The following is a 12665-nucleotide window of genomic DNA, read 5'->3' on the forward strand; positions in this document are numbered from 1 at the left end:
GTTCGTACATACTTATTCACTTTTTATTTCTCCAGGAAGGGGCAGGTACAGGGGCTCGAATGGCACAAGGGCTAGAATCAGAGAGGAGAGAGTAAAATCGCCCTAAGCGGACGGTGACAGGCCCCAGACCAGTCAAGGTCAAGCCCCGGGATAATCTCGGACTTGGCCGCGAGACCAGCGGGTCACCAGCTCAGCCCCCGCCTGCCGCCCACTCCAGGAAGCGGGCCGGGAAGCGCGCACTGCGCAAACTCCGCGGCCCCGCGCAGGCGCAGGAGGGCGGGCGCGCGCGCTCCAGGCCGTGCGACGGGGCTGAGGAGCGCGAGCTTCTGGTGTTTGCCTTTGCTAGGAACGCGCGTTGCCATGGCGTTGCGGGGCATCTCGGTGGTGGAGCTGGCGGGCTTGGCCCCCGGCCCGCTCTGCGGGATGATCCTGGCGGACTTCGGGGCGCGGGTGGTGCGCGTGGACCGGCCCGGCGCCCTCGGCGACGTGAGCCACCTGTCCCGCGGCAAGCGCTCGCTGGCTGTGGACCTGAAGACGCCGCAGGGAGCGGCGGTGGTGCGGCGCCTGTGCGCCCGGGCGGACGTGGTGCTGGAGCCCTTCCGCCAAGGTGAGCGGCCTGGAGGCCTCCGCCCGCAGGGAGCCACCTGTGTGAGGCCGCGCCCGCCACCCCCCGCCCCGTGGCCACGGAACCCTGCTTTCCAGACCGGCTGCCTTTGATCAGCTGCCTCTTGGGAAGCCCTTCCATGCTCGGAGTCCGAGCTCCTGCTGTCGCCCTCGTTCTCCTTGTACCTCTCTCCGCCTTCTTCCCAAGTCTCCCTTTATTCTACGCACCCATTTATATCCGCCTCTCGTGTTATCCGAGGTCAGGAACCCTCTGAGAATCTCATGAGAGTCATAGGTTGTCTACAAGGACAGCGGCACGAAGGCACACAGTCTCTTCACGAGATAGGAGGTGGGGTCGGTGCGCCCTCCCAGCCACGGACTGAGCCAGGCGACATCCCCTGCCGTGATCGCTGGTGCTCCCCAATTCCAGCCTCAGCTCAGTGCGGGCACACTGCTGCCTGGAGCCGCCGTTTCCATTGCTGTTGTTTTCACGTCTTATAGGCAAGAGGGTGCCCGAGTCTGTAACTGCACACCTCTCTTCCAGAGTCCTGGACTAGGGTACACGGGTCCTGTGCATCTCTCTCTGACTGTCCTCCGGCACGGCAGCCTCCACGAATCCCAAACCCAGCCCGTCATCTTCCCTACGAAAATGGCATCTCCGTCTTCTGTGTTATTGATCTCCGTGCACGGAACCAATATTCACCCAGTTGCCTGGTTCAGAAACCTGTACTTCATCCGGGACTCCAAATCTTCCTTTCATTCCACCCAATTGCAATGATCACAAGTCCAGCCATTCTCCCTCCTTTCTAGACTCACGATTCTTTCTCTTCATAACTGCTGCAGCCTACTTGACACCCTTGTTAACAACCTTTTTGAAGGTGCTGTTTGGGTCTAGCACCAACTGGATCCACTCTCAGATAGCTGTCAGTAATCTTGCTCAAGTACAAATCCAAAGCTTTGCCTAGCATTTAGCAGAAAGTCAGTAAATGTATAGTGAATTACATGCCTGTAAGGCACCAGGCATATTAGATGTGTTAACTCATTTACCCTCACAGCCTGCTTTGAGGATAATAATATAATTAGGATTATATCATAATTTATAATGCTCCATTTGAAAATGAAGGAAGCTCAAACTGGTTAAGTGATTTGTCCAGGGTCTTGTTATTAGGAAGAAAATAAAGCTGTGAATAAAGCTGTAGCTGCCAGGTGAGGGATTGTGCCAGGTGAAGTGTTTAGGAGGAGGGCCAGAGTTCTTTTGTCATTTATTACAGCCTTAGGAAGACCATGACAGTGAATGTATTAGGCACTTTTTAGTACTTTTGATTCCAGGAGACTTAGGTGCCAGTTACCTGAATTTTGTGCAATAAATATCATACTTGGTGATAACTTAAGAGCTTGGATGCTACTGTTGCTAACCTTTCTTTCCATGGATATTTCCTGAGCCTTTTTGTGACGGTTCTAATGCTAGGAGCTTTGAGGCCTAGCATGAAATCAGGCAGCGATCCTGCCAGAAGAGCTTCTGAGCTGATAGGGAATATGGAATATATGCATACCTAAGTACTCCATGAAGCAGGAGGCGGCAGGCACTGATGCTGGCATTGAAAAAGACGAGGTCCTAAAAGGACTAGCCGCTTTCAAAAGTGAGGTGTGTTTTTGTTTTTTGTCAAATAAAGACCTAGGGTAACTGTTCCAAGAGAACAAACCATTTGTAATAAATTACTACGAAGAGCATTTGAGAAACTGTAAAGGGACTGACTACAGGGATGAGATGCCCGCTCTAGGGATTGAAGAGGCTTGGATATGCCTGAAGGGGAATAGTTACGTGCTGGAGGGAGACAGAATTCTGGGGCAGAAGCCACACATTCTAGAAGTTGTGGCCTCACTTTTTGAGTTCTTAACTACTGGAAACATGTTATAAACCTATAACAAGTGTTATTATTATTACTTGCAGGAGTGCTGTTTTGTTTGCCACATTGAAGAGAGTATACCCATCCTCAGTTCACGCTCTCTTACGAACAGAATTGTTGCTTTTCTTTTAAGGTGTTATGGAAAAACTCCAGCTCAGCCCAGAGATTTTGCTGAGGAAGAATCCAAGGCTTATCTATGCCAGGTTGAGTGGATTTGGCCAATCAGGAAGATTCTCAAGGGTAGCAGGACACGACATCAACTATTTGGCTTTGTCAGGTATGTTGAAAAAATAATTTCTCTGTATTTTTATTTCCAGTCAAGATCTACAGTTATACTAATTAATGGAAAATAATCTTTAAAGGTGAAGATCTAAATCAATAAGGAGAGTATGGTGATTTTAAAAGGGCTGGCTGGTCTTGGAACAGTTGTTCTCAACCCTTCCCCTGGATAATACTCTCACTAGTAACATACTTCCTACATTCATGGAGTCAACTCTCGGGCAAGCCCCTGCTTGGGAGTCAGGGACTTGGTGGTAGAAGGGATGTTGCTCTGTAGTTTGAAAATGCTGATATAGTTTGATTTTGATACCCCCTCCCCCACCTTCATTGAGAATTATTGTCTGAGTCATCATTTTAGTCTTCTATGGATGGCCTGATTTTAGAATTTAAGGACTGTGTGTTATTGAGTAAATTCTCAAAATCTGTGAGCACACATTTAAAGGTTGAGGAAAGAGTGAGTATAGAAGTTTTTTCATATCTACTTAAAATTATTTTTAATTTTTATTTTCAATATATATTTATTGTTGAAAGTATTATAGATGTCCCTTCTCCCCCCACAACATTGACTCCTCCCTTCCCCCTCCCTTCCTTCCCCACACTATTGCCTGTGTCCATTGGTTATTGGTTGTGCCCATATGCATATCGGTTCTTTGGTTTTTCTCTTCCCACCCCACTACCCCCTTCCCTCTGAAGTTAGTCAGCCCGTTCCCTACTTCCATGTTTCTTTTTCTTGCATCTCTTTCTAATAAGAATGGAAATGCGTTATACTGTTAAGCCATAAACTAAACTAATACTAATCTTTTTTCTCTTGGAATCATTTATCTTAGTATGTAAAAACTTAGAAATAAAAGTCTGAAAATGTTAGATGGAATAAGGTTGTAGAGAAGAAAAAAACAAAATAAGGAACCTTATTGGAGGGGAAGCCTGTTTATAAGTAGGCCGAGTATGTTTAGGATGGGAAAAGTGTTATGAACTAGTTTCTACTTATGTCAGCAACTAGAGAGATTGGTTAGTGTATATTTATTTAAAAGAGAAGTTACATTTACAGTTAGTGTTCTCCGATTTTTTTTTTTTTTTTGTAGGTGTCCTGTCGAAAATTGGCAGAGATGGTGAGAATCCATATGCCCCACTGAACCTCCTGGCTGACTTCGGCGGTGGAAGCCTCATGTGCGCCCTGGGCATCATGATGGCTCTCTTTGAACGTACACGCTCTGGCAAGGGTCAGGTCATCGATGCAAGCATGGCAAGTGTCCGTTGGGGGAAATGATAACCCTGCCAGTCGTTTCTAAGGATGATACAAGACAGGAGATCAATGAGGTTTGAAGTTTGAATCCAAGTTACCAAGGATACTAAAAAAAAAAAGCCGCATATCCTTTCCATGAGTCAGAATGTCGTATCTTGATCATGTGTTTGTGGACTCTGTTTTCTAAAAATTCTGGGGCTCCCCTGATTCTTGTGTCTTATTACTCTTCCCTAGCGGTTTCTTGTGATTAGAATGTAGTTTTCAAGAAATACTCATTCAAAACTGGGCTCAAGAAGTCCTCCTTGGCAGAAAAGATTCCTAAGAATACTAAGATAAAATGGACCAGTCTAGACCTTCCTGCTGCATTTTGTAGGGGATACTTCAACATCATAATGCCTTTGTCTTTTTCTTGCATTGATTTTCTTTCATAGAAAGAGAGGGAGAGGGAGAGAGAGATAGAATATGGATGAGCAAGAACATCGATTGGCTGCCTCCTGCATGCCTCTCAGTGGGGATCAGGCCCACAACCTGGGCATGTGCCCTGACTGCGGATCATACTGGTGACCCTCGGTGCCTGGGTCGATGCTCAACCACTGAGCCACACCGGCCGTGCTGTTTTTTTTTTTTACTGCCATACACCAATCTTGTGCCTTGTGCACAAGCTGGGCACTTTCCCTGTGTGATTTCTTCTAATCCAATTTCATTTGGAATATGTTGTTATTTTAAAGAGGAGAAAACTGAAGCACAGAAACTTGCCCAAAGTCTCACAGCTAGTTGTGGAGAGCCCAGTTCAGTGCCACTGCACATTTGCATCTGGACAGGGCCTTGGAGGTAGGATGGGGGATGGATTTGAGGCAGATAAGACTGGAGGCAGAGAGATGGTTAATGGGTTATTGCCAAGAGATAAGAGCAGGTACTAAACTAGTTAGTGGTAGAATGGGTCTGGATTTAAGGGATATTTGAGATGTACAGTAGCCGGGGTTTGGCAGTGCACTGGCGGTGAGGGAGGAGGGAGGAATCCAGCATGGATTCTGGCTTGGGTGACCTGAAGGAGGGTTACTGAAGGAAGCAGCAGTACGGCACAGCAGGGAAGAGCGTAGACTCTGGTGCCGACTTCCTGCATCCTGGCTCTGCCAGGTCTAGATCCTGCCTCAGTTCTTTGTAAGACAGATAATAATGGTATCCACCACACAGCACTGCTAGAGTATCAAGTGAGTTCAGTGTTCAGTGAGGAAACAGTGCCTAGTGCTCTGTAAGAATTTGTTGTTGTTAGAAGAAGAAAAACAAGAAAGGGAATTCGGTTTTGGTCATTTCAAGTTTGAAGTGCCTTTGAGATATCCATATGGATGCCTGAAGGGAGGGACTAGAAACAGGTCTCAGTCACTGGGGAGCCACTGTGGGAGTGGGGTCTGGGAAGGGGCAGAGCATCAGCGAGCGCGAGGAGAGTTAAGTGGGGGCCAGAGGGAGCATTGTCATGGAGACATAGAAAAGAGAAAGTCCAAGAAAAAGGCCTGGTCAGGGGTCACATGTTGGTGGTGATCTCAAGAGTTTAAAACTGAACAACCCTAAAGATTGGATTTGTCATCAGTGACCTTTTGAAAGCTGCTTCCTACCAGAGTCCCTCAACTCCAGAGTCTGTGCTTGTACTTCCTTCTCTCAGGTTGGTCGCTCACAGCTCTGTAACCGCTTCTGTGCCTTGTGATACAGCCCTCAGGGTGCACCTCCCATGTCCTTTGGTGCCCTGATCTGTGCTAGCATGCAACAGTAGCCGCAGCAGTGCCAGTTTCGCTTTCTACCAGCAAGCGCAAGGCGAGATGCTTGACGTATGTCTACCTCCTTTCATCCAGACAGCTCCCTGGAGGAGGTATGCTCACCTTCATCTGACCTTTGAAGACTGGGAGAGAATGACTGAGAACAAGTCTAAAGGGTCAGAAGCCCTGCACTCAGGCAGTTTGACGCTGAAGCCCATGCTTTCAGTCACTGCCCTCTACTGCCCTCTATTGGTCTGTGTGATCCAAAAGGACTGAATGAGGACAAATGGGCCTTGGGGGTTTTAAGGATAATTTAAGGCTAAGTACTTATTTAGTAATAATTTGAATAATTTCCTAGTGACACATAATTGCTTATTTATAGTCAAATATCTATAAAAGATAATTGCTACTTTCATCAGACTGTGTCTAATCAGAATTTCATGATGATTAGGAAGGCAATAAGGGTTTTAGTGTATGTGAGAATGTTGTAAGCTTCATTTAGGTTTTACATTTGCATTAGGGTATAGTGAGTGTTGGCTAATTACTCAAGGCCAAATGGATCAGTAAAGCATCATATTCATTTCTTCCCCCAACTCTGGGAAGCGTTGTGCTTTGTGATACAAATAGTTGTAGAAGCTGAATACTTTATATTTTAAGCCAGTAGTTTTCAAATGTTTTAGCAGTAGACTCCTCGACAGGCCAGCCTGGGATGACCTGAGTTGTCTCTTCATATACTATTTCCCTGGAAACTGTAGAGTTACGATAGCTGTGGAATGTGGGTCCGTTTTGCTGTGTTTACCCCTGATCTAGGGACATGCGTCTGACCTGGGGTGCTGTGTGCTGGCATGCAGGCCTTTGGTCTACACAATGGAAACAATAGAAGAGGTTGAGTAATTGAGGCTGCAGTTTCCCTGTGTTGCAGGGCTCTCGTCTGGGCCCACCTACGCATGCTGGGGAACCTGGTGATCAGATGAGGGTTGTAACTGCTGTTTCTTGTCCTGTATCCTCCTGTGGCACCAAGTAAAGGTGGGATTAGATTAGAGCATGTTTGCGTCCCGAGTGGGCCAAACTGGACCTGTAACTCCATTAGTGCAACTTTTTTTCAACAGACTCATCAGCACATCTAGTGAGTAAGAGATTATGTATGTAAATGTATATATATAATGATATGCATATCATTATATGTATGTATGTGTATATGCATATATACAAATGTGTATACTCTCTAATATCTGTGTAACACAGATTCAAAAAATGGCACCACTTGCCCAGCCGGTATGGTGCAGTGGATTAAGCATTGTCCCATGGACTGAAAGGTCCCCATTTCTATTCCCAGTCAGGGCATGTGCCCAGATTGCAGACTTGATCCCCAGTAGGGGGCGTGCAGGAGGCAGCCAATCAATGCTTCTCTCTCACATCCATGTTTTTCTCTCTGTCTGTCTCCCCCCCCCTCTTCCATTATCTAAAAATCAATGGAAAAATATCCTCAGGTGAGGATTAATAACAAAAAAGATATAGTAAATACATAAGTATAGTTTCCTTGGATTTGGAGTCAAACTAGAATAAGCTAAATTTTACTGTAATGTGACTTACCTTTAAAATGTGATATGCTTCATATATATGTGTTTATAAACATTGAGGTCATAAGATGGACTTTTAAAAGCCTTTTTGCTTTTTCTTTTAGCTTTTTATCCTGACAGTTTTAACATATACAGAAGTAGAGAGAATATACTGTAAATGAGCTTCTATGTACCCTCACCTAACTTCAGAAATTACCAACATTTCAAGGGCGGGGGGAAGGAGGGACATCTGTAATACATTCAGCAATAAAGATAAGTTTTAAAAAAAATTATCAACATTTTCCAGTCTTATTTGAAAGGGAGAACAAAAGTATACCTTCTAGTTTTCTGAACTGAATAGTGTAGAAACCCACTCAAAATACCAAAGAAGTTGTATATTTAGATATAATCTTATATTCTCAGATAAACATTTTTGCACAACTATTAAAGAAAAACCTGAGTAGGAAGTAATCATGTTTTTACAATCTAATTGTCTGGATCTGTATTGCATTCTGTTTCTTTAAAGGTGGAAGGAACAGCTTATCTAAGCTCTTTTCTGTGGAAAACTGAAAATCTGGGACTGTGGAAACAGCCTCGAGGAAAGAACTTGTTAGATGGTGGGGCACCTTTCTACACAACTTATAGGACTGCGGACGGGGAGTACATGGCTGTTGGAGCACTAGAACCCCAGTTCTACAAGCTGCTGATCAAAGGTAAGCGACTTTCATAGCCTCTCCCACCCCTCTTTTCCTCTGGATATTCTTTAGCCTCTATTTTGGGGCCTTTTGAAATTCATGATGTCTGTTGTTACCTATCCACATTATAATTAACCTAGTTATAGCCATCATTATATTGTGGGGTATTTCCCCCATCTTCTAAATTGACAGGTAATTTTACCATTCTATGAAATAGCTCAGGATTTTAAAGAAATAATAATGTCTTTTGTGGGAGTTCAGTGTTTTTATTACATTTCATACTAAGTAGAGTTGGATATTTATCTTGCCCCTTGTATGCTGTTATCTTCTCTTCTCTAGAAATGGCCTGCTAGTCATCCTGTTCCTTGGTAGGTGTCCCTCTTGACACTGCATTGTCAGGGGTCACCAGAACACAGAGAGACTTTGGCAGATGAGATTTTGTTGGAACATGTCAGTATCACAGTTCTGCAGTTTACCTTTCTTTCAGATTCTCGTCTTGTTGGCATGCTACCACAATTTAGCAAAAAAATTTGCGATCCCTTCTTCCCTAGTTAAATAATTGAACTGAAGTTTTGTTCCCATGCAATGTTCAGATTTAAAGTTCACAGTATACTCTATACTGATGGGCATTTGAGCTGTTTCCAGATCTTAGCTATTTTTTTTTTTTTAATTTTATTTTTGTTACAGATGATTTTCCTATTTTACCCCATTGACACCCTCCTCCCCATCCCCCCGCCCTGTCCCCAGTTTGTTGTCCATGTCTGTTGGTTATGCATACATGCATATAATTCTATGGTTTATCTCTTCCCTTCCCCCCCACCCCCTCTTCTGAGGGTTCTTAATCTGTACCCTACTTCCACGTGTCTGGGTCTACCCTATTCCTCAGACTGTTATGTTCATTATATTCCACAAATAAGTGAGATCATGTGGTATTTGTCTTTTTCTGCTTGGCTTGTTTCACTTAGGATAATACTTTCCAGGTCCCTCCATGTCATCTCAAAGGATAAGAGATCTTTCTTTCTTACAGCTGCATAGTACTCCATTGTGTATATGTACCACAGCTTTTTATCCATTCGTCTACTGATGGACACTTGGGCTGTTTCCAGATCTTAGCTATTGTAAATAGTGCTGCTATGAACATGGGGGTACATATATTCTTTCTGATTGGTGTTTCAGGCTTCTTAGGGTATATTCCTAGAAGTGGGATCACTGGATCAAATGGTAATTCAATTTTTAATTTTTTGAGGTAACACCATAGTGTTTTCCATAGTGGCTGCATCAGTCTGCATTCCCACCAGCAGTGCACTAGAGTCCCCTTTTCTCCACACCCTACCAACACTTGTTGTTTGATGATTTGTTGATGGCGGCCATTCTGACAGGTGTGAGGTGATACCTCATTGTTGTTTTAATTTGCATCTCTCTGATGATTAGAGATGTTGAGCATTTCTTCAAATGTCTCTGGGCCATTTGTAGCAACATTAATTTTTGACTGCTTAATATGTGCCTAATGTATTATAGAGAAGTAAAGTTTATAACGTGTACTTAAAATTGTATTTTGTGTAATTGTGAATGTATGTGTAAGGTAGTGTTTTTTTTGTTTTGTTTTGTTTTAATCAAAATATACTTTCTCAAGTTTCAAATGGTATCTGAGTCCCCATTCCAGTCCCTGAAAGTCTGTTTGACTTGTAGTACCAGAAATGTAATGCTGCTGTACCATAAAAACTAGCCACATTCTATAATAGTTTTTCATGGTAGAATGGGCCCAGACTGCACACAGGACTGTTGAGAGAATAGGAAACCGCCCACCCTGTACCTCTGGTAGCTAATCCTGTGGCCTGGTCCCAGACTTCACACAGGACTGTTGAGAGAATAGGAAACCGCCCACCCTGTACCACTGGTAGCTAATCCTGTGGCCTGGTCCAGGTCCTGGCAGGATGAGAGTGGGCTGAGAGAGGTGATAGGACAGTGGAAGAGCTGGGGTGCCAGAGTTTGGGGTAGAACCTGGGGTCTTTTGATGTTTTGTAGTTTTCCAGGATGTAACTGTGACCTTTGTAATCTCAACTATAATGTTTGTTAGAGAGGATACTGGCTCCAGTTTTGCTTTGCATTGTGTTTCTCATCACATTTTGATTTAAAAAATGTTTTAAAAACATGCAGAGATGTTTTCAGCAGTGTCTATCATCTACATCACTACTTTTGGAGCAATCAGGAAAGAGAAAGCAAAATGAAAGACTTCCTTAGAAACTGAAACTCTGGTTCAGGTCTTCCCTGGCATTTGAATGGGACAAGTGGCTACAGAGAAAAATTTACTTGCATATCTCACAAGTGTCTTTTCACAACTATCCAGAACGATGTGAGTCCATATTTCCTGCCATCACTCAAAACCCTACAAAGATCCTGCAGGGGTCACATCTTCTCACCTCCGTGGGGACTGTGTCTTCAGAGCAGCTTACGATTAGCTGTGTTCTTCAACGTGGTAGCGAAGGAAAGGGTGATAAAAGTGAGAATTATTTGGTTAATTTGGCTAAATTTACACAAAATATTATGCATAAGAAGAAGGGGCTTTTATTATTATTTCACTCTTAAACATCCACCTTAAAAACCCTCTTCCATGAGGGAATACAATGACATTTACACCAAACCCTAGTCAAGTGGCCCTTCTGGGTGTAATGTAATCAGCGCTGGAGCTCTGTGTTCTGCAGGGGTGGGTGCTGGTAGTCAGTAAAGGAAGAACAGAGCAAGTCATGAGCCGAGAAGCCATCGTCCCCGGAACTCCCCAGCCAGATGCCTTCATCCTTCTGCACGGTGTGTGGATGGGCCCTCTAGCCCCTCACGCCTGAGAGAATCTGTGTGCCCCACTGGTGACCAGATGGCGGATAATTTCTGTCCTGTTTGCTGTAAGAAGAGTTTGCTGAGTCTTGGATTACTTGACAGGTTTTTGTTCCTAGTTCACAGCAGTGTTTTTAAGGGGGCGATGAATCAAACATCACTGCTCTCCTAGGGCTCTTTCATTTGATTACATGCAGAGAAATGAGTGTTATTTCTAAAATTGCACTCTTGAATTTAATCATTTATTGTTAGGCTTCTTCCTTGAAAACTGAGGTAGACAGAGATAAATTGTTTAGATTTGATCTTTTGTAAGGTTTGGGAGCATTATATACAGTATGAGGTTATCTTAATTCAGATAATCACATCACGAGGAAATTTCTTTTTGAAAACCTACTCAGAGGGAAAAAATAGGTTTCTGGAAACTAGACTGTTAAAAGCAGATTACTTTTGATGAAGTATAAATAATAAAATCCTGGCATGGAGAGTCTGTTTTGAATTCTGCTTCCCCTACTACTTCTGCCCTCTCCAGCCTTGGGCTCGACTGCGTGCTGAGTGTGAATTCCTTCTCTTGGCCCATTTGAGAAACCTTATAGAACATCTGATTTGGGGCAGTAAGCTTAAAACTTATTTTCATTGATTATAATCATTCCACCCAAAGCATAATAATTTAAGAAATTGTGTTTTTCCTCTCAGGACTTGGGCTAAAGTCTGATGAACTTCCCGATCAGATGAGCATGACTCATTGGCCAGAGATGAAGGAGAAATTCGCAGATATATTTGCGAAGAAGACAAAGGCAGAGTGGTGTCAGATCTTTGATGGCACAGATGCGTGCGTGACTCCGGTTCTGACTTTCGAAGAGGTTACGCATCATGATCATAACAAGGAACGGGGCTCATTTATCACTGATAAGGAGCAGGGTGTGAGTCCCCGCCCTGCACCTCTGCTGTCGAGGACCCCAGCTATCCCTTCTTTAGAAAGGGATCCTTTTATAGGAGAACACACTGAAGAGATTCTTACAGAATTTGGCTTCAACCAGGAAGAGATTGATCAGCTTTACTCGGATAAAGTTATTGAAATTAATAAGATGAGAGCTAATCTCTAAAGCCCAGGCCCCTCAGCTCAAGTGAATCTGAATATTGCATTTATAGAGTAATGCAGACAAATGCATGAACTCTGCTCCGCTGCTACCTCCGCCCTCTCCAGCCTTGGGCTCCAGCGGCACCGAAACGTGGAAGGACAGTTTTGCAGCATTTCAGCTACGCTAATCAAGAAACAAGACTGATTTCACAGTAATGACCCAATTCCAAAGATGGTTAACATCATGGCTTTTGATTTAGGAATGTTTTTAGTTTACTTATTCTAAATTGTGGCAGTTTTCCTGCCATCGAGTTACTTGATAGATTATACTTGTTGATATTAAAACACTTAAATATTTATAATATACTTTAAATGAATCAATATCATGCTTTTTATTAAATAAAGCTTTTTTCCTCCTAAAATGTACTTGTGAGCTTTTAAGTCTGAAAAGCTTTCAAGAAAGTCCTATAAGTAGTACTCCAATAGCATTTTGTGACTCATTGAAATAATTTTGGTTTTACTCCAAAATGAATGTCCTTAGATACCAAAGTCTGATCCTTTTAATTTGATAAGGAAATTGTTCAGCCAGTCTTGAAACTTCCTTCAGGTAACTCCCAGCCCTCCATCTAGACCACTCTATCAGGGCCTGAATCCTCTGCGAGCTGCCTGTTGGCATTACCCAAAGGTGTCTCTTCTCTGTCCATTGCACCGGAATCCATTT

General features: G+C 43.7%; 1 protein-coding gene across 1 annotated transcript; it reads left to right on the forward strand.

The window, feature by feature from the left end:
• The first annotated feature begins 310 nt into the window (after window positions 1-310).
• AMACR (alpha-methylacyl-CoA racemase) lies at window positions 311-12261 on the forward strand. Its single transcript, XM_036279294.1, has 5 exons — window positions 311-607; window positions 2644-2787; window positions 3872-4032; window positions 7869-8055; window positions 11560-12261. The coding sequence occupies exons 1-5, from the start codon at window positions 361-363 to the stop codon at window positions 11967-11969; spliced, it is 1149 nt and encodes a 382-aa protein (XP_036135187.1). The 5' UTR covers window positions 311-360; the 3' UTR covers window positions 11970-12261.
• Window positions 12262-12665: the final 404 nt, after the last annotated feature.

The sequence above is a fragment of the Molossus molossus genome, unplaced genomic scaffold (genome assembly GCF_014108415.1).
Source record: "Molossus molossus isolate mMolMol1 unplaced genomic scaffold, mMolMol1.p scaffold_m16_p_3, whole genome shotgun sequence".
Classification (NCBI taxonomy): Eukaryota; Metazoa; Chordata; class Mammalia; order Chiroptera; family Molossidae; genus Molossus; species Molossus molossus.